Source organism: Tenrec ecaudatus, chromosome 4 (assembly GCF_050624435.1).
Source record: "Tenrec ecaudatus isolate mTenEca1 chromosome 4, mTenEca1.hap1, whole genome shotgun sequence".
Classification (NCBI taxonomy): Eukaryota; Metazoa; Chordata; class Mammalia; order Afrosoricida; family Tenrecidae; genus Tenrec; species Tenrec ecaudatus.
In genome coordinates, this window is record NC_134533.1 from 138,622,766 (window position 1) to 138,649,827 (window position 27,062).

General features: G+C 43.0%; 1 protein-coding gene across 2 annotated transcripts in view; it reads right to left on the reverse strand.

Moving 5' to 3' along the window:
* Window positions 1-15,316, reverse strand: part of RASA2 (RAS p21 protein activator 2) — a 160,281-nt gene extending 144,965 nt beyond the window's left edge. For both annotated transcript variants that reach the window (XM_075546823.1, XM_075546822.1), the window contains exon 1: window positions 15,156-15,316. In XM_075546823.1, the coding sequence (XP_075402938.1) occupies window positions 15,156-15,279 (124 nt within the window). In that variant the 5' untranslated portion in view covers window positions 15,280-15,316. The remainder of the gene's footprint in view (window positions 1-15,155) is intronic.
* Between the last annotated feature and the right edge of the window lie 11,746 nt (window positions 15,317-27,062).

A 27,062-nucleotide genomic window follows, 5' to 3' on the forward strand; every position in this document is an offset into this window, starting at 1 on the left:
ATGTTAATGTAAAAATTCCATTATCTTTTCATTTCATTTTTCATGGACTTTTTGGAGTCCCCTCATATTCCTTACATCATCAATGTAACAGTAATTATCAACTGCTTGACAACAAGAATGTACTCATCAATTCCTTCCAATATCCCATTTTATAGGCAATTTGGTAAGAAAATGGGCACAGGCTTTCAGGCAAAAAGACCTTCTGGACACCTGCTCTGCCTCTTACCATGTAACTTTGCTGCTTCTTTATAATAGCAAGTTTTCTTCATGAAACTGGATTTAATAATTAGTAAAAATTCCTAACAGTACTTGGAAAAGAATGTCAGTTCATTTTTCTCTATCAAGAAAGAAAATTTTTTATGATACTGTCCAAATAGAAAATTGTGAAGCTTAACATCACTCACACAAATTTTAAAATTTGGACCAAAAATCATCCATAATATTTTAACCACATTTTACTGAAACAAAGCATGGTCATTTTTAAAGTCAGTTTTCTGACAATTAGTAAATCAGGCAAAAAGTTTGTGAGTTTACTACAAGCTTCTTGAAATTTTCGTTTAGGTTTGAAATTTTATTAAAATTACAAGTTAACTATCAGTGGTAAGGAGGGTGTAGGAGGCCTGGTAGGGCATGATCAAGGGTAATGTAACCAAGAGGAATTACTGAAAATCAAATGAAGGCTGAGCATGACAGTGGGACAAGAGGAAAGTCAAAGGAATAGAGGAAAGAGCTAGGAGGAAAAGGGCATTTATAGAGGTCTAAATAAAGGCATATACATATGCAAATATATCTATATATGAGGATGGGGAAACAGATCTGTGTGCAAATATTTATAGGTTTAGTATTAAGGTAGCAGAAGGATAATGGGCATCCACTCAAGTACTCTCTCAATGCAAGAACACTTTCTTCTATTAAATTGGCATTCTATGATGATCACCTTCCTGACACAACCACTGAAGACAAAGTGGGTGAACAAGCAAATGTGGTGAAGAAAGCTGGTGGTACTGGCTATCAAAAGAGATAGTGTCTGGGGTCTTAAAAGCTTGAAGGTAAACAACTGGCCATCTAGTTCAGAAGCAAAAAGCCCACATGGAAGAAGCACACCAGCCTGTGTGATCACAAGGTGCCAAAGGGATAAGGTATCAGGCATCATCAGAACAAAAAATCATATTATAGTGAATGAGGTGGGGAGTGCAGAGTGTAGACCCAAAGCCCATTTGTAGACCCTTACAGAAGGGTCCTGGAGAGGAGATGAGCCAGTCAGGGTGTGATGTAGTAACGATGAAACATACAACTTTCCTCTAGTTCCTAAATGCTTCCTCCTCCCCCACTATCATGATCCCAATTCTACATTACAAATCTGGCTGGACCAGGGGATGTACACTGGTACAGATAGGAACTGGAAACACAGGGAATTCAGGGAACATGATCCCTTCAGGACCACTGGTGTGAGTGGTGATACTGGGAGGGTGCAGGGAGGGTGTGTTGGAAAGGGGGAACCAATGACAAGGATCTACATGTAACCTCCTCCCTGGGGACGGACAACAGAAAAGTAGGCGAAGGTAGACTTCGGACAGGACAAGATATGAAAAATAATAATTTATGAATTATCAAGGGTTCATGAAAGGGGGGGAGGAGAAAGGGGGGGGAAATGAGGAGCTGATGCCAGGGGCTTAGGTGGAGAGCAAATGTTTTGAGAACGATGAGGGCAATGAATTTACAAATTGATGGATGTATGGATTGTGATAAGAGCTGTATGAGCCCCTAATAAAACAATTTTTTTAAATGTCAAAAAAAATTTTAAGTTAACCCCCAAAAAACCTTGACAGAAATGTCTACAGACACTCAAAATATTAGGAAACTTAACATTTGGTAACCCTTAGTGAAGACACACTAGTCCTCAAGGTATAGTGAGACGGCTTTAGACGAATATGTCAAATTCATTAGTCATCTTTATAACATAACACCGAAGAACAGTCACTCCTTTTGGAAAATTCCAATCAGTTCTAGATAAACGCCCCATGTCCCTCATTGAGGTCACCACGGTTGAGTATTCATTCCCTGGTGATCATGCTGATGACTGGGCAGTCAGGGCAGAAGCACCTACGTTAGAGGAAGACACAAAAAAAGAAGCACACATCCTAGTTCAATCTCCACTTAGGTCATAAGCTTAATCAACACCAACACTGACCACTTCACAGCGTTTTTACAAGGAGATGGATAGCACAATGAAAATCGAATTACGATTTCCGGACATTTTGTCACATGGAAAAAATGCAGCATACGTCCAACAAGAAGTTGTAATTAATTAATAATGAATTATTATGAATTAATCAATTCCACATAGTATTCTAGAATACAAAACATACATTCTAGCATAAAATAATGAATTAATCCCATATAGCATTCTAGAAGGTTCCTCCATATTACAAAACATTTGTTCTGAACTACTAACCTTAAGATAGGCGGTTTTTAGTGAATGAAGGGGGAAGGGCAGAGTGGAGACCCGAGGTCCAAATGTCGACCACTGGAGATCCCCTCATAGAGGGGTTTAGGAGAGGAGATGGGTCAGTCAGGGTGTGATGTAGTACCAATGAAGAACACAGCTTTCCCCCAGATCCTGGATGCTTCCTGCCCCCAACAACTATGATCCAAATTCTACCTTGCAGGACTGGATAGAGCAGAGGTTGTACACTGGTGCATATGGGAGCTGGAGCCACAGGGAATCCAGGGTGAACGATACCTTCAGGACCAGGGATGTGAGGGGCGATGCTGGGAGAGTGGAGGGTGAGTGGGTTGGAAAGGGGGAACTGATTACAAGGATCCACATGTGACCTCCTCCCTGGGAGATGGACGGCAGAGAAGGGGGGGAAGGGAGACTCCGGATAGGGAAAGTTATAACAAAATAACAATCTATAAATTATCAAGGGCTCATGAGGGAGGGGGGAGCAGGGAGGGAGGGGAAAATAAAGAGGACTTGATGCAGAGGGCTTAAGTGGAGAGCAAATGCTTTGAGAGTGAATAGGGCAAAGAATGTACGGATGTGCTTTATACAATTGATGTATGTATATGTGTGGATTGTGATAAGAGTTGTATGAGCCCCTAAGAAAATGTTTTTAAAAAGAAAAGGTTGGCGGTTTGGACCCACCTAACAGAGGTGTAGAAAAAAGGCCTAGCAATCTCCATCCATAAACATTACAATCTGTCTGGATTGTGATAAGAGTTGTACGAGCACCCAATAAAATGATTTTTTTTTTCAAAAAAGAATATAAGGAAACAAACAACAAACAAAAAGATTATAATCAAGAAAACTCCACGGAGCACTTCTTCTCTAGAACACAAGGGGTTATCTGAGTTGGAAATGACTAGACAGAAATGGATTTGAGTTTGGTTTCACATTCTAGAAAGAACTTTGGTAAGAGTGAATCAGTGCACTGTAGCCATTAACTATGCAACTGCTATTGATATTTGTCCATTTCTTCATTTGTAAAATAATGTATGTTTCTCTTTCTTCCAGATCTAAAAAGGTATAATTCTCTTAAGAATAATAAGCAAACTCACTACCATCAGTTTGACTGTGACTTATAGAATAGAGTAAAATTGCTCCATAGGGTTTCTAAGTCTAAATCTTTCCAAGAGCAGGCAGTCTCATCTTTCTCCCTCGGAGCAGCTGGTGGGTTTGAAATGCTAACCTTGCAGTTAGCGGCCCAAATACATAACTCACCACACCATTTGGGCTCCTTTCTTGAAAAATAAACCCTAAACTCACTGCCATCTAATTAATCCATAGCAACCCTATACCAAACGTAAACCAAGTCAAACCCACTACCACTTGAAGATAAACAAGCAGCCAGTTAGCTCAGAAGCAACAAAGTCCACATGGAAGAAGCACACCAGCCTGTGTGACCATGAGCTGTCGAAGGGATCAGGCATCAAAGAACAAAACATCGTATTGTAAATGAGGGTGAGTGCAGAGTGGAGACCCAAAGCTCATCTGTAGGCAACTGGACACCCCCTCACTGAAGGGTAGCGAGGAGGAGACGAGCCAGTCAGGGTGCACGGTAACAAAGATGAAACATACAACTTTCCTCTAGTTCTTAAATGCTTCCTCCCCCCACTATCATGATCCCAATTCTACCTTACAAATCTGGCTAGAGCAGAGGATGTACATTGGTACAGATAGGAACTGGAAACACAGGGAATCCAAGACAGATGACCCCTTCAGGACCAGTGGTGAGAGTGGCGATACCAGGAGGGTGGAGGGAAGGTAGAGTAGAAAGGGGGAACCAATTACAAGGATCTACATATAACGCCTCCTTGGGGGATGGACAACAGAAAAGTGGGTGAAGAGAGACGTCGGACAGTAAGATATGACAAAATAATAATTCATAAATTATCAAGGGTTCATGAGGGAGTGGGGAGCAGGGAGTGAGAAAAATGAGGAGCTGATACAAAGGGCTCAAACAGAAAGCAAATATTTTAAGAATGATGATGGCAACAAAAGTACAAATGTGCATGACACAATGGATGGATGTATGGATTGTGATAAGAATTGTATGAGCCCCCAATAAAATTATTTTTTAAAAAACCCTCCAAGAAAAGAATAAACAATTTCCAATCACACACACAAAAAAACCTACTGCCACTGAGTTGATTCTGACTCGTTGCAACCATATAGGGCAGTTGTTCTCAACGTTCCTAATGCCACAACTCTTTAATTCAGTTCCTCATGTTGTAGTGACCTCCCAACCATAAAATTATTTTCGTTGCTACTTCCTAACTGTAATTTTGCTACTGCTATGAATCAGGCAACCCCTGTAAAGGGTCATTCAAACCCCAAAGGAGTCGTGACCCACAGGTTGAGAACCACTGATATAGGACTTCCAAGACTACAAATCTTTGAGAACAGACAGCCTCATCTTTCTCCCTCAGAGCAGCTGGTGGGTTTGAACCACTGACTTTGCAATAAATAGACCAATGCATAATTCACAGTGCCTTAAGGGAGCCTCTTTAGTGGATTCCTTTAACTCTAAATTCAGTGTCACCAAATTATTCCTACTCAGCAACCTTGTATGTCAGGAAAAAACTGGTCTTTGGATTTCTGAGGCTGTAAATATGTACAGGAGCAGAAAGCCTCCTCGTTCTCTCCCTCATGACTGGTGAATTCAAACTGAACTTGCATATAACGGTCTAACACGAAACCCACTATTCCACCAGGGCTCCTTTAGCCAACCTACAGAGGTGTCTAAAAGTAGCTATCACGCTTAGTATACAATTAAGAGAGAAAGTAATGATCTTTTTTGTCCCATTCACAGTTTAGAATCAATTTACAGTGTGGTAGGTTAATGAACTGAGATACACTCAAAAATATATTATGTTCTACTGAGTCACTAATTAGTAATCACAAGGAAATATTTTTCAGATTCAAACAATCTTATCTAATAAATATTAAATGTTTTTAAAATAGAGGAAGTATGCAACACAAGTGTACTATAAACTTTTAATTAATAAAATGAAAGCATGTGATATATTTTCTTAAAGGAAGTAGTGTGGCTCAATAAGATCAAAGAATTTTCCCAAAGACATTCTATCATCAAGCCCACAGTAACAAATTAATCAGTCACAGGTCATTGATGGCTGTATTCACATGGGTATAATTTATAAGGTCTGTCACTTAAGCTAAGGATTGATGCCTAAAATGGCATACAAAACTAAAGATGTTATAAGGGTTTAATTTATATAAAAAGTTCTATCTAAATTTGTAACTATATAACAAAACTGTCAGCTCTCAAATGTAAAGAATTTCATTGACAGATGCAACCTGGTAAGAGGGTGAATATAAAAGTACTGCTAAAAAGTCACAAAAACTAAACAAAATTATAAAAAATATGAAGCTGTTATTTATCAATATATACTCTAGCTGGGTCTCTTAAAAGTTTCCATCTCTCTAGCCCTTAACCAAAGGATTCTGTATGCTTTCATCTGCACGTCAAATCAGCAGTTTTGGCAAGCCCAAAAAACTCAAAACATATTAGCTCCTAATAAAATGGTTTGGAAGATGAATGAATGAACGAAAAATTTTTCTTCTTAAAAAAAAGCAACAAACAAACTCAAATCCTTTGAAAATGATTATGGCAGCACATGCAGAAAATGTAACTGATACAACTGATGTCTGGATTGTTTTAAGAGCTATAAGAGCCCCCAAGAAAATGATTTAAAAAACAAAACCCAACCCTTAAATCCTGTTTCTTTTCAACGTTTTGGAAAAATAGAGAGGAGTCAGAAGAGGCAACTTGAGACGGCCAGGGATGAATGGAATAAGATCTCAGCACCAAATTCTCACAGGACAGCCCTTGTTACCCTCAAAGAATGAGCAGGTGCATTGTCATGATAGAAAAAAAATTCCTCAGATGCACCTTCCTGGCTGTTTTTTCACCAAGGTAGTTTTGGGTTTTGTTTAAATAACTTCTCAATTAACCCCCATGATCTTCATGTGTATCCTGTAAGAAAATCTATCAAGATTCCCCCTTTTGAATCTCAAAAAAACTCAGCATAACTTTCTGAATTGATCTGTCTTGAAATTTAAGCAGAGGCCCTCAAAGCCAGTTTTGATTAGACCTTGCTATCGAGATCACATTAGTAATCTTAGACTCATCTCCAGTATGATTCATTCCATGGAATCATCTCGTATTACCTTCTATCTTGCTTATTAGCCTGGTGGAAAGATCGCTCTGAGTCAGCTGATCTTCATGCAATGCTCTTGGCGCGCATTGAACTGAAAGCCTGCAGAGGCCAAGATGTTCACATAAAACTGAAAATACCCAATCATGTGAGGTCCCAACTCCAGCAGCTACTGCATCAAGATAATTCTACAACCTTCTTCCTCCACTTTCTGTACTTCAGTCACCATTTCTGCATTTGTCAATGTTGACGGTCTTCCCTGACTTGGCCCATCTTTGAGGGTCTCCTGACCACAGTCTATTTAAAAGCTGTTGGTTTTTGGTTTGTTTCCTTTTCTTTTTTACTGTGAGGCTGCATTCTCCTAAACTTCTTGCAAAGTTCCAATGGTCTGAGAAGAGGTGCACTTAAATTTTGGTTCTTATCCTTGACCTCAAAATCATTTTCTTCCATGGTACAAAAGTATCTCTTTTTTTTCCTTTTAAGACATCCTAACAAGACAAAGAAAATTTTTATGAGAAAACTTGTCTGCAGCCATTCACTAATCAAAGACACTAAACATGTTTTGTTTGGAATAAATTCATGCATATAACTGGAACCCTGCCTCATAAGCAATACTTTTTTTACTTATCTTTGCATTGTCAAATAATCTTGTAAAATTACTAAAAAATAAATCAAATTAGTGCTATGAGTAAGGAACAAAATATGATTTACTACACCTGGGTTAGTTCCAGCACTTCAAATTTATTGAAAAATTTCTACAGTGAATGAAAAAACACAAAAACAAAACATTCAAATAAATTCATTAACTCATTTCCTGTCCTTCTCAAAGCAACTGATAGCAGATTTTTACAATTCCCCTAGTTTTCAACCATCTAATAAAGCATGAATTCTTTCTTCATCCTAAAAAGTTCATCATCTGATTTCAAATTCTGAGCATAATGAATTCTCAACATGAATAACCCCTTCTTAAATCTCCCTTTCCCCTAACTTGTACTGAGTAGTCAATGAACTATTTTGATTTACATATTTTATTACCAAAAACTTAAACCTCCAATGCCAAATAAAAACACTTACTGTTAAGGTATAATTATTAGATTTTCTCTTCTGGACTATCAGATGAATTAGTAATAATATTTATGGAACAATTTCTTCCTCTTCCCACTGCAATGGAGTCGATTATGGCCCATAGTGACCCCAAATTGAGTTTCTTTATAGGAGCAGACAGCCTCAACTTTCTCCTTTAGTGGTTTGAGCCACCAATGTTACAGGTAGCAGTCTAGTACTAATTCAGATTTTCTCGTAATTAGCAATCAGAGCCTTTGGAATCAACTATGCTATCACTTCAAACTGTGATTTTGAGAGGGATGAACTTCCAGACAGATGATGTAGTTTTCTTTTACTAATTCTATTATCTTTTCATTTTTTTAGCAGTATAATTTACAAAGCATTTAAATATAGTACCACAAATCATCCAGGGCATTTTCTATAAGTCTACCCTATCCTAGGGCATCCCTGCTAGCCCTAAGAAATGAACAAGAATGAGTTCTACTGGAGATTTCATAGTCTAATAGGGAAAATAAACAAATGATTTCTATGAAATGTGCTCTACCTAAGGAAACAGAAAAGGCATTGTGATTCCTAACTAACTCCTCCTGGCCAAAGATGGGAGTGTTGACTTTCCAAAGGCAGCTTCAGGCAAGAGATAGCAAGAAGCAAGCTCCTGAAAGATAGCAGAAGTGTCTGGGAAAGACTGTGAGGTGGGCGAAAGTAGTAAGAGGGAACAACATGTAAAACAGCTAGTGATGAAGCAGTATTCCCATGAAAAGATAAAGATGATAGGCACAAAAGTAAATGAGCTGCCTAAAGTCACATGACTACTAATTAACAATGTCTGAAGCAGAATATGGGTCTTCTGATTGTAATCTGCCTTGTACACCAGGAAATGTCAGTACATGTTGGACAAGAACAACAGATAAAGATTACTTTTTATCTCTTACTCTTCTTCTTCCTAAGAGATGGACCCTGTCTGGGCCACCTCCTTTGAGAGAGATAAAGGGAGATTTATTTACTGCTTAGAGCAAACCTATGAGATAGGTGTTTACCCTAATCTCCATTTTACACAAGAGAATAAGGAGGTCTACAGAGTATAACCAGTTAAGAGAATAGTAGAAATTAAAACCCAGATGACCAACTGAACAGACCTCTAAGCACAAACATTTAACCAAACAAAATCAAAACCAGCTGCCATTGAGTAAACCTGACTTGAATCAGCAATGCCACGTTGTCAGACTGCTAAACCTTTCTTCCAAGGCACCTCTGGATGGATTACAGACAGGAACCTTTCTGTTAGCAGTGAATACATTAGCCATTTGCACCAGTCAGGGACGTCACACCTTACCGTTCCTCTCTACTTTGTCATTCTTGGTATTCTTGATATCTACAAATACCAGGGAGATCAAGAGAGTACTAGGACACATGATGGTCCCACAGAGCTTACACTAACATTTCAAAACTCCTGCAATGAGTCTCTGTGAGTTGGAATCAATCCAATGGCAATGGGTTGGGTTTGGGGAGGTTTATTCAAGTCCAAGGAGTCCTGGTGGGACAAGAGTTCAGTCTTCAGCTGCTAACCAAAAGGTCAAAGGTTCAAGTCCACCAGCAGTTCCACATAAGAAAGATTTAGTAATGGTCTTCCATAAAGATTGCAGCCTTGAAAATCCTAAGGGACAGCTCTCCTGAGTCTAAATAAATTTGAACAGTGGATTTGTTTGAATTCAAGTTTAGGAAGGTTTCCTTTTAGGCCCACTTTTAGCTTGACATATTATCTCTAACTCTCCAGATCAGGGACTCTCTCTCAGTCAGCAGTTTGCAATCCGCCACCCCAGTTCCTGGTGTCTTAGTTATCTAGGGCTGCTAAAACAGAAAGGCCTGGTAGTGCTAAGCATTGGCAGTTCAAATCCACCAGTCGCTTTGATGGAGAAGAATGAGGTTGTATGAACCAAAAAAGATTTAGTCTAGGAAGTCCCACATAGGCCACTATGAGTGAGAAACTTGATGGCAGGTGGGCTATAAAAGAAATAATACATGTGGATGACTTTAACAAACAGAAATTAAATTTCTCAGTTTAAGAGTCCAGAATTCTGAATTCAAGGTACTAACTCTACAGCAAGGTTTTCTCTCTGTCTGCTGGGGGATAGAAGGGAACACTACTGAGAGATCTTCTTAGAATTTGGCAGCTCTGTTCCTCCATCTCTGCTCTTTCATTTGGTACCCTACCTTATCCCACAAGATTATCCTACCCTAATCTCTTCGCTTTAACGTGACAAAGACAAGCCATTTCCAAACCACAGGCACACAAGTTAGGATTTACAACACTTATTTTGGAGGGACACAATTCAGCCCATCACATTTCACCCTTTAAAAAACCCACTGCCATGAAGTCTATCCTGACCCACAGCAACCCTACAGGGCACAAAACTAACCCCTTTGGGTTTCCAGCTGTAAATCTTTCCCAGAGCCAAAAGCCTCATTTCTCTCCTGATGAGCACCTGATGAGTCTGCACTGCTGACCTTGCAGTTATCAGCCTAATGCATAATCCACTTTATTTCACTTTTTGGTTTCCCAAAATGTACTTCCCTCAGGCAAAACACATCCACTCATATCAACTCAAAAGTCTTAAATCAACTCCCGGTTCAGAATCTCCTGAATCTAAATAAAAATGGATGAGATGCTATATATGTTTCTCCCAGGTCCAAACTTCCTCTCCACCTGAGAACCTTTGAAATTTAGAATATAGGTTATCTGCTTGCAAAACCCAACAGTGGAACAGGCATAAGGTATTCATTTCCAGGGCAGACAGAAAAATTAGAGGGAAAAGAACGATACCAAGCAAGGCCAAACCCCAGGAGAACAATTTGCATTAGCTCTCAAGATTTGAGAAAATCCTGTTCCCTGAGGCTGTCTAGGTAAGGACTACTGCTCTATCATTGGAAACCCTAGGGGCCGTCACCCACCCTTTTGGCTATGGCTCCACTCTTTGAGAGAGGCAGATAGCTAGCTTTGTTCCTTCTAACAGCTCTGCTGACCTCCAAGCTGCTCAGGGACGGCCCTTTTCCTTTCTTGAAGAATGAAAGATGTGGCTTCTTTGGTCCGTGTTCATTTCAAGAGGCAAATAAGTGTTCTTTCCTTTAGTGTAAACTGATGGGTTTTCTGCTGTAGTGCTTATATAAGTCATAGGTTTAAATCTCTTTAACAAAAGATTGTGTAGCCAAGTCCATGGTGAAAATTCTAGGGCATATGTCCTTAGTTATACACCAGAATTTCTCAAATCATTAAGTTTTGTTTCCATTTTGCACAGTTCATCTTGAAGTCCACTTCTTTTATCTCACATTTAATTTTAGGCAACATATATGGTACCTTTCAGATCTTGCCTAGAAACCTCATCAGCCAGATAATTCAAGTTCATTACTTACAAGTTCTACCTTCCATCAAATACTTGAACATCGCTCAGACAAGTTCTTTGCTACTGTATCAAAAAGCATCACCTTCCTCCATTGTCCAATCACTGCCTCTTTTTTCCCCCTCCAAGCTTCAAAGAAGCAAGTTTAGCATTCACATTTCTAGCAACATTCTATTGCTAGTACTCCATATATTCTCTGAGACTTTCTCTACAACTTTTCTCATTTCCTTCTGAGCCCCTTGACATTTTGTGTCGCCTTCAACATCCATAATCCTACCAAAGCAACCTAAGGTTTTACTTTTGTTGTTAGGTACTGCCAAGTCACTTCGGACTCATGGGGACCCTATGCACAACAGAAGGAAAACAACGGGCCAGACTCAGAATCCTTGTTATGTGTGACACCTTTACTGCAGCCCCTGTGGCCATCCATCCAGTTGAAACTTTTCCTCTTTTCAGAAGCCCTTCTACCTTACCTTACATGGTGCCTTTTTCTAGGGATTTGCTTATACAAATCAGGCACCTAAAACCCTTTCCAATCTCTACTCATTGCCCAATTCCAAATACAGTTCCGTCGTTCAGTTTTATTATAGCAGTGGCCTCAGTTCTCAGTACCAAATTGTCTTAGAACGTAGTGCTGCTATAACAGAAACACCACAAGCAAACTATTTTCACAGAAAGCTATTTTCTTGCAGTGTAGGAAGCTAGAATCTTAATTTAAGTTGTCAGTGCTAAGGGAAGGCTTTCTCTCTGCTGGTTCCAGAAGAAAAACCCTCTCTTTGAGCTACAGGGAGATGCTGATGTGGCTTGCCATCTCTCTTCCCTTATCTCTGCTTACTTAGTTGTTTAACTCATCAATCTCAAAAGAGCTTGATTAAAACACACCTCACAGTAATCCTTTCTAAATAAGGTAACAAAGATGACACATTCCCAAAACAGATTATAACTAAAGTCATAGAAATCTTAATCTTACAACACATATTGTTGGTGGACACAATTCAATCCATGAACACGTGGCCAGTAGATATGATCAAACGATCCTCAAGTTTTCCAAGTATAGAGTAAGAATGCTTACATAGGTCACCCACTTCCAAGCTCCTTAATAACTGTCAGGATACCATCCCATTTCAGTGACTTTAGCACCGGATACGACTCTGTCAAAGGAACCCAGGTAACAGTGGCTGCACTCTGGGCTGCTAACTGCAGGATGGCAGTTCTGCTGGTAGATGGTTACCAGTGGCTCCAAGAGAGAGAAGGCTTTCTACTCCCACCAAAAGTTAGTCTCAGAAACCCACAGGGCTAGCTCAACCCTGTCCAGTAGGGTCAAGTCAAAATCAACTCAATGGAACAGAGTTTGGATCTACGACTCTTCCAAGGAGTCCCAGTGATAAAATGGTTAAGCAATCAGCTGCTAGCCACAAGTTAATTAAAAGTTCAAACTCATCAGTGGTTCCTTGGGAGAAAGCTGTAGCAACTTCTACGAAGATTTCATCCTTAAGAACCCTATGCGGCACTTTTACTCTGTCCTACCACACTCATTGCCACTGAGTCAATGCTGACTCATAGTGACCCCCTGTGGGCTTCTGAGACTGTAACTACTTATGGGATACCAAGCCCAGGCTTCCACCCTAGGAGCTCCTGGTGGTTTCAAACTGCTGACCATTCGGATCACGGCCCAACACATAACCACACCACCACCAGGGGATTGCTAAAAGGCAGAATCAACTCAAAGGCAGTGGGTTTAGTTTTGTGGGTGATGATTCTTCCAGCTCCACCGCCTACCCCAGCCCCCACTCTCAAGAAAACAGAAAAGAGCACTTCTTCACAAGGTCAAGGGGCTAAACCAGAAGAGAAAAGAAATAGAGGTGGGAGAGAAGGATATTTTTTTAATCATTTTATTAGGGGCTCATACAATTCTTATCACAATCCATACATACATCAATTGTATAAAGCGCATTTGTACATTCATTGCCCTCACCATTCTCAAAACATTTGCTTTCCACCCAAACCCCTGACATCAGGTCCTCATTTTTCCCCTCCCTCCCCGCTCCCTCTCCCTCATGAACCCTTGAGAATTTATAAATTATGATTTTGTCATATCTTGCCCTGTCAGACATCTCCCTTCACCCACTTTTCTGTTGTCCGTCCCCTAGGGAGGAGGTCACATGTAGATCCTTGTAATCGGTTCCCCCTTTCCAACACACCCTCCCAGTATGGCCACTCACACCTCTGGTCCTGAAGGGATCATCTGTCCTAGATTCCCTGTTTCCAGTTCCTATCTTTACTAGTGTACATCCTCTGGTCTAGCCAGATTTGTAAGGTAGAATTGGGATCATGATAGAGGGAGAGGAGGAAGCATTTAGGAACTAGAGGAAAGTTGTATGTCTCATTGTTGTTACATTGTACCCTGACTGGCTCATCTCCTCCTCAGAGGAGGTTTTTGTTTTTTTTCTTCTATGAAGCATACACTCCATGGCATGAACACTTAACCGATACATCCAAACAGCAGAGCTGACTGGACAACACATCAACTACAGTTAGTTAAGACAGTAATATCATTCTAGGCAACTGAGTGATCAATCTCTAAGTATGGGCAGTAGCATTGTTCTAAGCCAGAGAAATAGTTTGTAGACCAATTTTCATTCCCAATGATATCTCCTTATACACTGTTCTCGAATGGTCTTTGTCAGGGAACAGGTGAAAGTGCTGGACAACTAAATCCTCCTGGAAACTGGCCAACTTAACCTCAATTCCAGGGGGTGTTGGGTGTGTGTGTCCTGCAGCTATGTATCAGCAAGACTCCAATGGCTCGTATCAAGTTTTCTCAAATAGTGCAAAATATAAGTCCCATATCCTTGACAAATGCTGCAACTCTAAAAAAGGTGGGAGAATCCAAAGTCAATAACATCATTCTGTAAGGAGAGGGAAAGTTTACAGCCTCGGTAAACTCTGTTAGTCATTTTAATGTAATCTGATTTTCTCCACATAAAGTGAAAACTAACCCTTTATTACTTATGGTTGTTTACAAGAAACATTAAGTACGTTCATAATTTGAGCATACTGAGTAATCAGGCTACTTTTTGGCAAACGTAACAAGTTCTATCATTCTATCTTATAACACAAAAATCAACTCCCTCACTGTGTGAGCGTCTGAACTCTATAAACAGTCGATCATAACGCCCAGAACATCTGAGCACAATCTTTATTTCGTCAGCTCCTAGGGCTCCCTCACAAAAGTAACAATGAAATGCCTGCGAGGGAAAGGAATGAAGTGGGTTAAGTGAGGATTGGATGACTGTGTTTTGAGACCTGCGCACAGGAAGCCACTACATCCTGCCCCGAGTCGTTGTCAGTCACGCCGTCTCGATTCAAGTCGCCGCCGCAGCGAACCAGGGCGAGTACAGGTGTCAGGCCGGGCCGCCCGCGCACGCGCTCCCTCGCAGCCCGGGCGGCGGGCGCTCGAGTCCCAGGGCGGCCTCTTCCCTACGACTCCGGGCGCCCTTTCCAGCCTCCCACGGCCTCCGGAGTGCGGGGCACGAGCAGCCCCCTCCCCTTGGCTCGGCCCAGCCCCCACCCCTCCTCCCCGAAACCGGCGCTCAGCTCGCACCTCCGGCCGCTCCCGCGTCCGCCCGGAGGCCTGCGTCTCCTCAGGGCCGGAAGCTCCTCACGCCCCCGGCCCGCGCCCCCGGCCGCACCCCGGGCTCCGCCGCCCCCGCGTCCAGGCCGCGCCCCGCGGTCGAACCCCTCACGCCGACGCGGCCCCGGGCGCCCCCGGCGACTCCCCGACACGCTCGCCTCCACAGAGGGGCAGCCCCGGTCCACACCGCCCCGTCGGGGCGACGCCTCCCCCAACACACCCCCCTTCCTGGCTCCCGCGTACCCGGCCCTCCCCGCGCGCCTCGCCCGGCCCGGCCTCCCCACAAGCCCCCTCCGGGCCCCGCGAACGAGCGCGGCTAAGGGCACCCACCCGCGCGCCCACCGCCCCCGGGCGGCCCCCGCCGCGCGACCCCGACTTACAGATCTTGCCCCGCAGGCTCTGAAGCACTCGGACGTCGCGACTGTCCTCCTCTCCAGCTTCGGGCTCCGCCGTCGCCGTCGCCTCGCGAGAAACCGCAGCAGCACTGGCTGCCGCCGCCGCCATGGTGCCGCCCGGCCCGTGCTGCAACCCGCCGCCTGCGTCGCCCGGCGAGGCGGAGCCCAGCGGCGGCCCAAACCCGGCGAGCAGCGCTCCTGGCCCCGCCCCCAGGCCTCGCCCCCAGGCCTTGGCCGGGCTTATCCCGCTCGCCGAGGCCCCGCCCCTGGGCCCCGCCCCCGCCCCGCCCCGCCCCGCCCGGGTTTCTCTTTCGCCGCCCCCGCCTACCCCAAATCTGAGTGGCCCGGGAGGCTGGGCGCTCTCGAGTCTTATCTCTTTTCCCCATAGAAGCCCGGGCCCTGGCCAACTAGGGCTCCTAGTCGTGGCTCTGAGGAGCCTTGCAACCATTCAAGGAGGAAAAACCGGTCGCCCGACATCTCTTCTCCTGGAAAGTGGGCTCGCACTACAGAGCCGACCTCCACGCCTGACGCTCTGGGAAATTCGGGGCGTCCCCAACAGAGGAGCTCTCTAGAAAGGAACTCGGTTGGGTGGCACTCCAAACTACTTTATTCAAAAGGTCGGGACTTAGAGACTCCCCCAAAAATATCCACATGTTCCCAAAGTCTTACACCACACACATGAACTCTGAGTCTAAATAAGAACTTTGTGTTAACACTACAACAGCAGATGCAAGTAAAAGAGCCTTAGGCCCCAATTCCAACATGAATCCAGGCCTGGGACCCTCCCACAGAGCAATTCTAAAGCTGTGGCCACTTGTGTTTCAGAAAGAGCAAGGAGAGTGCCCTCACCCCCAAACACCCCCCAACCCCCATGCCTCATCAAGTGGACTTGTTAAAGAGTTGACGAATACCAGAAAATTCATAAGCCTTCAGCTAATTGCTAGCTTTATTCAAGGGAGCTCTCTACCATGAGTAAACTGCATGAATAACACCCTGGTATGTGATGAGGAATACAATTTCCTTGTCTTGAGGTTGCTAACTGAGCAGCCCTAAGAAGGAAGAAACTGTGACTTAATAGGGCAGGGACAGTAGGACAATAGGAGTGTGACAGCCAGTCAGCCAATGTTTGTTGAGCATCAGATCCGGTGAGAGTCGGCAACAGTGAAGATGAAGAAACCCCAGCCCTCCAGCAACTCAGTCTGGAGAAGACAGAGGTCAGAACAGAGGCATAGAGAGAGAAGAGCTGTGATGGGGAAACAAGACTGGGACACCAAGCAGAGCTCCTAACCCATTCTAGAAAACTGTACCTGAAAAAACCTAATGCATAACCACAGCATGTTATAAGTGACTCTTATCCTTCCCTTGGCTGGGATTTTTACTATGACTCCAGGAAAGTGAACCTACCTCTTCCTGTGTGGCTGTTTTCCTTTCATTTCCAACAATGAACCCCAAACTTAATCCTCTGCCCTTCTTTTCCAAATCTGAGCTTACATCCATATTGTGTCATCAGGGAGCTCTGGTGGCACTGAGTTAAATATTTCAGGGGCTAACTGAAAGGTTGGCCTGTCAACACCTCCCGCCACCCCACCTTACCCCCTTCCACCTTCCCAACCACTCCCTTGGCAGTAGGAAAATAAGCTGTGCCACTGTAAAGAAGCTAAGGAACAGTTCTACTCTGTCCTGTGGGGTCAGTATGATTTGGAATCCACTTGAAAGTTCTGTGTCACAGGGGTTTATCTCTTGAACTCACACAAATTTCCGTTGTCACATCCTTTGAACTCTGCTGGGATCTCTAGTCTTCTCCCTGTCGCTGCCCCTGTTCGAACTAGCCTCATTTGAGGGGCTTGCAGGTGTTACACCAAAAGAGACACACAGACTTGGGCTGCAGCTACCCATGGAGTGTTTCCCTTGCTTTTATTTCGTGGAAGGGTTGTTTTTAGGATTAAGTGATTATTGAGAGCATGGTGGGAGGCATTTAGTGGAATTCTGGACACATAGTAGGATTACTTCAGTAGCTGTCACCTCATGTTCTTGGCCAGAACTCTTCTCACAGGGCTCCCATCCATCTCATTCCTCCTACACTATTTAATCTTCCTAAAGCAAATTGTAGCGCTTGTCCCTTGCCTGCTCACGGAACAAAACAAAACACCAATGGCTTCATTCACCCATTCAGGCAGCAAATAGGGGGATGCATGCAGTTTCAGGAATGACTAAAGAATGAAGTGCAAATTCCTAAGAGTCCAGGGTTGGGACTGGACACAGGCCACTTCACTTCTCTTATCTCCAGCCATCCTGAGCCTCTTGTCCCGCTAGTCAGTCTCTCTTAGGAGTGGCCTTCCTTCTGCCTGGGAAGGTACTTGCCTCATCTATCAATCTCTTTCTCTCATAGAGAGAGGTTTTTATTTGTATCTTTTTATGGCAGCGAGCACTTTAGGCCTGCTTTTTAAATTTTTTAATCATTTTATTGGGGGCTCCTACAACTCTTAACACAATTCAAACATACATACATACATATACATACATACATTTTCTCAAGCACATTTGTACATATGCTGCCATCATCGTTTTCAAAGCATTTTCTCTCTATTTGAGCCCTTAGTATCAGCTCCTCATTTTCCCCTCCCTCTCCCTCCCTCCCTCAGGAAGCCTTAATAATTTACAAATTATTATTATTTTTTCATGTCTTGCACTGACCGATGTCTCCCCCCACCCCCTTATCTGTTGCCCATCCCCTTGGGAGGGGGTTATAGGTAGGTCATTGTGTATAGTTCCCCCTTCCTCCCCCCACCTTCTCCTTCCCCTCCTGGTATGGCTATGCTCAATCTCAGTATTGGTCCCGAGGAGTTTATCTGTCCTAAATTCCCTGTGTTTCTAGCTCTTATCTGTACCCATGTACATGCTCTGATCTAGCCAGATTTGTAAGGTAGAATTAGGGTCATGATAGTGGGGGAGGGAGCATTAAAGAACTAGAGGGAAGCTGTATGCTTGTTTCATCGGTGCTACACTGCATCCTTACTGGCCTGTCTTCTCCCCACATCCCTTCTGCAAGGGGATCTCCAATTGCTTACAGATTGGCTTTGGTTAGCCTGATATTAATCTGTATCTCTTACTATCTTGAGAGAAAGACAAGGCTTTCTACTGTAAAGAGTTATAAGCAGGGGTCCTCAAACTATAGCCCGCGGGTCACATGTGGCCCACCGAGAACATTTATCCGGCCTGCTGGGTGTTTTTGCCCCATTTGTTGTTTTACTTCAAAATAAGATATGTGCAGTGTGCATAGGAATTTGTTCATAGTTTTTTTTTTTTTTTTTTTTTTTTTTACTGTAGTCTGGACCTCCAACGGGTCTGAGAGACAGTGAACTGGCCCCTGTTTAAAAAGTTTGAGGACCCCTGATACAGTCTTGGAAACCCACAGGGGCAGTTCTACCCTGTCTTCTAGGGTTGCTATGAGTTGGCATCAACTTGATAGCACTAAGTTTGTTCTGTTTCTGTTTTTGTTTGTTTGGTTGAGTACTGTCTTATGTTATCTCTTTCTCTAGATCACTTCATTAAAATGTATGTTGAGTAATTACCTATGGAATGTCTTCTCCCTTTCTTGTCCCTGCCCTGTCATGGGAGCTCATTTATTTCTGCTCTGCAGAGTTGTTTTTGTTTGTTTGTTTTTAAAATTCTGATTTGGGTTAGTTAGTCATTAATACACCTATCTGAATGCTTAAAATAGAAACAGGAAACTTTGATAAAATCCTGTCATTTGAAATGCAGGCTAGTTTTAAAGTCCATTCATTTTTTAAAAATATCTCCACTGAAACCAGGATCCTCTGATTTCCCTTTTTTTCTTCGTTGGCACACTTACAATTTTTTTAATTGTGGAAAAACAGTTCTACACTTTGTCTCCCAATTTTCTTGTGGCAGGTTTCAGAAATATCCTACTGGTTTGCTAAAATTCAGAAACCCTGGGTCCGTTTTGTTCCAGGTCACTTCTAATGACTGTCATTCTGAATGAACATTTAAGCACATTAGTATTCTATTACTGATACTGGCCTAGGGTGCAGAGTTTGTTCTTCCAGCTAATGTTTCATTAATGTGAAATATCTGGGAAGTATAATTTCATAGAGACTAATACAATTTTCTGCCAGCCCCATTACAAGTCGGCTGTTAGATCTCACCCCCTTGTAGCCCAGGCGTCGTGCTTTACATTCATGGAGCCTTGCTTTCATTTCTTCACAATGTTTCGTAACTGGAACAACATTGCATCATGCACACACTTGCAGTCCTCTTCCTTCCTCAAACCATTCATGAATGCGCTCAAAAGCCATCACATCTCTTGCTCCCCCTCCATTCTGAGGGGCAGCCATTCACTAGTACACCTTCCTGTTGCTTCACCACTTTTTAACCCATTCAGTCATTTTAACTCGGAAGCTGGCTGGTGCGGTAAGAAAATCGCATGGCCTCTGAAGAATGTGTTCTGTACCTACAAACCCTGGGCAGTGAGAGCATTGTTTTGAATCAGCACCCGTTAACTTCTAGCAGGGTATCTGCTTATCCTGAGTCATTTCCAGTGAGTGAAGGAGAGAGAAATGTTTAAATGTAGATCACATCTGTGGACCACACAGTGATGTCGCAGAGAACAAATGGCTAGCCTAGTGGGCTAGTCAGGAGGCAAGTTCCACTGACTACATGATTCCCCGCTTATCCCACTGAAGTATCTTTTGTTCTTAAGCACTTGGTTAACCTTGTTCAAACAGCCTCTAAAACCAGTCAGCCTTTATCTTTTTTTTTAAAACATTTTATTAGGGACTCATACAACTCTTATCACAATCCATACATACATCAGTTGTGTAAAGCACATCTGTACATTCTTTGCCCTCATCGGCCTTTCTCTTTTTTATAAAATGGGAGTCATAGGCAGTGAGGCAAGACCTTGACTGTTCAGAAATATGACTTTTCACATTGTACCTCAAGGTCAAACAGGGTCATGACAAGGATGTAGTTGGTCTTGGAGATGGGACAAGCATTTGTCCTAAAGTCTCCACTTCTTCCCTGGAACAACAACAAACACATTTTCTAATTTGCTCAGCTCCTGCAGGCGGACATTAAGGACCTGGATGCTGAAACCCTGAGTGAAAGGATCTATCGCCCCTAGACCAGGCTGACTTCAGCTGCTTCTTGCCTGCTCCTTCCAACTTTGACAGCACATTTATCCATGCACACTCCCACCACCCGCACTCATGTTCCTTGTCCTTTTAACTGTTGAAAGCATGGGCCGCAAAGGAAAATGGAGGAAGTTGGAGGACGCTACCATTCTTTCATCTGTATTTCGGCAGATTTCCCCTTTCACCATAATCCTAAGACATGCTCCCTCTAGCTGGAGAGAGCCAGCCCAAGAACCTGGCCCCGGAGCCCATCTCAAGTTATTGCTAAGGTCTCCTGAAGCCAAGGACCCTGTTTCCCATGTACACTTGGGAACATGGGACTGGGCACCCAATGAATGATGGTGAGTTGGGACCTCGGTATCCTAGGGAAATGATACAGTGGTGATGGGAAGAGGATGCCATAGGATCCTTCTAAACTCTGACTAAGGGAGAATGACTTGGATAGAACGACAAGCAAACTGTCTACAGCTAGCCCAAGGCCTCCCTCTTGTAGTAGTAAAGTTCAGGAAGCCAAAAGCACACTCACTGTCATCGAGTCAATCCGACTCATGGTGACCTCCCTATAGGACAGAGTAGAACTGCTTCTGTGACTTTCTGAGACTGTTACTCTTTAAAGAAAGTCTCTTCGTTCTGCGGACCTTGCAGTTAGCAGCCTAACATGTAACCACTATACCACCTAGTAAAGAACAATCAAAATCAGGAGAATTCCAAGAAGCAGAGAGATGCCGCAAGACAAGTCCAAGGGCACTTCTCTGAAGAGTATCTGCCTTCTGGGAAAAACACAGGAACTAAGGCTATTTGGGTGCTTGCTCTGTGCCAGACTCTTTATGTGGATACAGATAGGTTGATGTTATTATGATTATTATTCCCACTGTACAGATGGTGTCTCTGAGCACAGGTCAGACAGCTAGCAAATAGACTACCTGGGTTTTGAACTCATGAAGTCTGACTCCTAGGCACATTCCTTATTCCCCCACACTATGACTGTTCTCTAAAGTCCGAAGTACATGTCCAAAGTACCTTGGGCATGTTATCAGGAGAGACTGATCCCTGTAGAAGGGCATCATGCTTGGAAAAGTTGAGGGCAGCACCAAAGAGGAGATCCTCAACAAGGTGGGTGGACGTAGTGGCTCCAACAAGGGGCTCCAACATAGGAACAATTGTAAGGCTAGTGAAGGACGAGGCTGTGTTTCATTCTGTCGTACATAGGGTCGCTACGAGTCAGAAGCAACTCAATGGCACCTAACAACAAAGCAACAAGACTGTCCTCAGGAGAAAGAGGAAGCTTTCTACTCCCTTAGAGACTTTGCACCCCGCAGAGGCAGTCCTACTCCGTGGCGTCCACTCTGGGGCAGTGAATGAGATGGCTCCCCTAGGAAGTGCGCCTCCCCATGGGCAGCTTTCACAGTGGTAAGGGCTCAGAAGAGCCCAGTCCTAAGAAGCAAGCACTTCTGATGGGTAGAAGAGCTGAGCAGCTTCTTCAGTACACTGGAGAGGACGGTCCTTTGAGGGGTTAGCCGCTAAACTGGCCTCAAAAGAGAATCTCATTGGAGCACAGAAGGGAGCGGCCTGCTCTTAGAGTCCGTAAAAAGTCTCCAGGAAGAGGAAAGAAGGAACCAGACAAGAAGGGCAGGGCAGCTCCTCACAGGAGGAATCAAATTCCAATTGCTCATGCCATTTTATTGCCATTTTATTGCACGGGCAGGACTCTGCTGGGTGCAAAACAATCGCTATTTTCCTTTCTCATATCTTTTCTCCCTGCCTGGGCCTACTTCTTTTCCAACCCTACATGAGGTTTCACAGCGGTTCAGTACCGTTGTCATCCCATTTCTCACACACACACACACACACACACACACACACACACACATACACACACGCTGCCATCCATTTGATGCTAACTCACAGTGACTGGGGGTCGGGGTGGGGTCTTGTTTCAGTCATTTAAAGGTCCAGTTCAATCTAATAATCAGCACTTCTCATTTCAAAGTTAAATTGCTTCTTTCCTGTTTCAGACCACCCCAGGCTGAGAAGATTAGGGGTGGTCTGAGTTGACTTTCTGTCTCTTTCTGGATGCCTTCTGTTCCACACTGGCCCCATCCCCCAGTTGCCTTTGTCAAGGTTTTTGACTCCTCTGGGGTAGACAAAGGCACAATGGTTGAGAGATCCACTCCTCAGGAAGAAGGTTTTGTGATCTTTTTACCTAAAGATTTCAGCCTAGTAAATCCTATGAGGCAGTTCTATTCTGTCTACGGGATCACTATGAGTCAGAATCAAATCCACAGTGAATGGCAAACAACTAAAGAGCGCAGCACTCAGGCGAACAGGAAAGAAACAAACGGCCTAATCCAGGTGATTGGTCCTGATTTGATCCAGCATGGCTGCTCCCAGGGCCTGCAGATGCTCAAAGCGGCCTTTTCCTTTCATGGGCTGCTCAGTGTCCATTCCTGGAATGTCCCTGCTCTGAAGCTCACCTCTGGTCATGTCTCCCTCAGAACGAAGCTGATAAGCCCAGACACTCTGCCTCAGGACTTCCTGGATTGACCCCTCTGCTGGGGCAGATCATCCAGCAGCTTCTACTTTGGATGGAATCTGGTTTTTGTTTTTACTTTCATCATGATAAAATAAGCATAAACTTTACCACTTTATCTTGTTAAATGTACTTTTTACCACAGAGAAAAAGGCCATTTTAACCTTTTCTAATTGACATTAACTGCATTCACAATATTGTGAAACCAAAACTTTTCATCACCAAGACATAAACTGTACTCATTGAGCAATAACCTGTCTGCCCTCCCTTATCTCCTAGTAACTGCTAACCTCCTGTCTAGCTCAATGAATTTGCCTACTCGAGAGAGTACATATCCATAAACTGATACAGTATTTGTCTTTTTTTGTCTGGCTCATTCCATTTAGCACAATGTTTTCAGGTTATTTCAGATTGTAGCATCTATCATTATGTCATTCTTCATTATAGCTCAATGATATTCCAATGCATGTATATAACATATTTTGTTTATCCATTCATCTGTTGTTGGACATTTCAGTTGTTTCCACCCCTTGGCTTTTGTGCATAGTGCTGCAATGCAAACTAATAAACAACTCTCTGTTTGTATTCCTACTTTAGGGTATAAACCTTCTCCTCACTCATCAACTTCTTCCTTATCTGATCTTTCACATTGATAACAATAGTACAAAATCTACTATCTGAATATCTTGCACCTTAGCAACATATGTCTGAAATGGGAGGTGAGAGTAATGCTGGCCATGATGGTTAAGGGTGCACGTCAGCTTGGCTGAGCCACAGTTTTCTATGATTTGGCAGTTATATGACGATGCAGTCTTCCTCTACTTTCTGATCTGAAATGGTCATCCTCCATTTTGACATAACATCAATTTCACATAACAACCTGATCTTTGGCACTTACCCAAATTGATAAGTGAGGTGAGGGTATAGATCTAGGCGTGGGTTGCAGATCACATAGTATTTCTATGTATAACTTAAAAAAAAAACTGCCAAACTTTTCTACAAACTTGACCGTTTTACATACCAGTAGTGGTTGTGATTTTGATGTGCATTTCCATTATGACTGATAATGTTGAGCATCTTCTCATGTGTGTACTGGCCATTTATATAACTTCTTTGGAGAAATTCTGTTCAAGTGCTTTACCCATTATTTATTTATTTATTTATAGTTGTCGGAGTTCTCTCTCTATTCTGGATATTGAAGCCTTATACAATGCATATATTTCCCCCATCCTGTAGGCTATCTTTCCACTTTCTCAATAATGTCCTTGGATGGACCAAGATTTTTATTTCAAACTGTTTCATTTCGTTTTGAACTGTTTGTGGCATTAACATCAAACCATTGCAAAAGGTCACAAAGATTTTCCCCGATCATTTCTTCTAAGACTGTGTGGTTTTCTCTATATAGGCTGTGACTTTTTATTGAGTTAATTTTTATATGCGATTTGAGATAAGTGTCCAGCTTGATTCTTTTCCATGTAGAATTCCGTTGTCCCAGAATCTTTTACTAAAAAGATTATGCCTTAGCCCTTAAGTGGGCTTGGCATATGAGAAAAAGAAATCAATGGTTTTTTTCTTTCTGGACTCTCAATTCTATTCTATCAGTCTGCATGTCTATACTTATGCCAGTTGTATACTGTTTTGATTACTATTGTTTTATAGTCTGTTTTGAAATAGAAAGCTTGAATCCTCCAGATCTGTTCTCCTTTTAAAAGATCATTTTGGCTATTCTAGATCTTTGCGATTCCCTATGAATTTGAGGATCAGCTTTCCATTTCTGCAAACTAGACTGTTGAATGCTGGCAGGGATTGGGCTGGATATGCAGCTCACTTTGGGCCTTACTGTGATCCTGATTCTATTTAGTTTTCTAACTCATGAACCAGGGATAGCTTATCATTTATTTAGGATTTCACTAGTTTATTGCAGTCTTACTTTATAGTTTTCAATCTATGGTTGTTCTCTTCCTTGGTTAAGTTTATTCCTAGGCATTTTATTGTTAGTTGCTATTGTAAACACAATATTTTCCTTAAGTTTTCCTTCAGGTTTTTCATTACGGGTGTATAGAAAGAAAGCTAATTTTTGTGTCTTGATCTTGTACCTTGTAACTTTGCTTAATTCATTTGTTTGCTCCAGTAGCTTTCTTGTGGGTGCTTTGCATGTCATCTGAAAATTTTTGTTTTATTTCTTCCTTTCAGACTGTAATATTTTGGGGGTGCTTTTCTTTTCTTTTTTTTCTTTGCCATCGTTCCAATAAGGAGCCTTGGTTACATGTTTGGCTGGAAACTTACAGGTCAACAGTTCAAAACCTCCAGCCAGTTGGTGGGAGCAAGATGAGGGTTTCTACTCCTGTGAATAGTTACACTGTTGGAAACCCAGAGGGGCAGTTCTACTCTGTCCTGCAGGGTTGCTATGAGGCAGAATTGACTCGATGGCCTGAGAGGCAGAAGAGTTCCAATACACGACTGAACAGCAGTGGTGAAAGTGAGTATCCTTGGCTTGTCCTGATCTTGGCGGGAAAGGTCTCTCAACTCCCACAAGACAGTGGTCCAGAGACCCTCTGACCACCTAAAAGAAAGAAGAACTGAAGCACACTGGATGATTGAGTTGAAAGACTCAAACCTTGAGGTTGATCATGAAGCAGAAGCCTGCGGCAATGGAAGGACCCTCATCCTGGGGGTCCAAGGGCCGGAAGGTGCTCCCTCACAGGAAGCATGGATATTTGGAATCCGAGTGCTTACTTTCCCATGGTAAGCAACCCTGATGGCCTAGTCTGTGTTCAAGAGGACCTGGTGAGGCTTGCCATGATCCCAATGAGGAGCAATAAAGATCGGGTGACCTTCATTCAAGAGGTGCATTCACCAAGGACTTACTCTCCAGGAAAGGAGGGAGAATGCTAAACCTTTTTTGATTAAAAGAAAAAAGTCACTGAACTTTTGATAACCACAGTCACCTATGTCTAACTAGCATGTCCTGTCCAAGCAAGTAGAGGAAGAGAAAAAAGGAAGAGGAGACTCAGGAGTAAGAAGAAAATGAGAGGGAGCAGGGGGAAGGGGTTAAAGGGGAAAGAGGAGGAAGAGAAAGAGAAGGGAAAAAATGGGTTTTAGAATTTATTTTGACGTGATTTCTGGTTAACATATACCCTTTAGAAAACTGTTCTAAATGTTAACGTTTAACAATATTTACTTTGCCTTGCTTGAGTTTTCTCTCTTTCATGAGATTTGGTTTCTCTACCCCTGAATACTTTGTGTCTATTTCTTAAAAATTAGGGTTCACTGACACGACCCAGACAAATGATCGAAATCAGGAGATCAACATAGATACAATACATTCCCTTATCTCCAGGCTTTACCCCAATTTTACCAATAATGATTTGATAGAGAAATCCTACATCAGAAATCACATCCATTTATGGCTCTCTGCTCAAACACAGGAGCCCTGGTGGTGTAGCAGAATCCGCATGATCCGCAGTTCAAACCACTAGCAGCAGAAAGACCGGCCTTTCCATTCCCAAGAGAGTTACAGTCTCTGCAATCCACAGGGGTCGCTGTGAGTCAGCATTGACTCAGTGACCGTGAGACTGGTTTGAGGCTCCAACCTAAGAACAATTGTGAAGATGGCACAGGATGGACAGCGTGTTCATTGTTTGGGACAAAAGGACACTATGAGTCGGCCCTGATTTGACGGCACCTAGGAACAGCAACAACTTGCTCCTGTAATCTTTGATAAACTCTCTCACTTCTCTGTGTCTTTCACAAGCCGTGGCCGATGAGCACAGGCCAGTTATTCTATAGAATGCCCCTCCATTTGGGCTTTGCATGCCTGCAGAGACACTGTACAGCAATGCTGAGTTTTCCGTGCATTTTATCACGAAGCACATGATGGGCGTTTCACCCTCCACTGGTGTTAACTCTAATCCCTGGGTTAAGGAATTATATTCGGGAAGTCCACTTTTGTCACACTTAAGAAACATCTTGTAAGGTGATAATTTGAAACTATGTTTCTCCACAAGCATGCTTCTCTTTCTGTACTTCATTGGATCAGTTGCTCTTTCTCCTGTCTAACTAACCAAGGCAAGGGACAAACTATCAGCTGCTCTTTCCTTTTCTCTTGGCTTTCATGTACAATGACAAAATCCCAATGATTCCACTCTTTTGATGTCTTGCAAATCTATCTTCTTTCCAATGCCCGCAGCCCCGAGTCGCTGCTGTCTC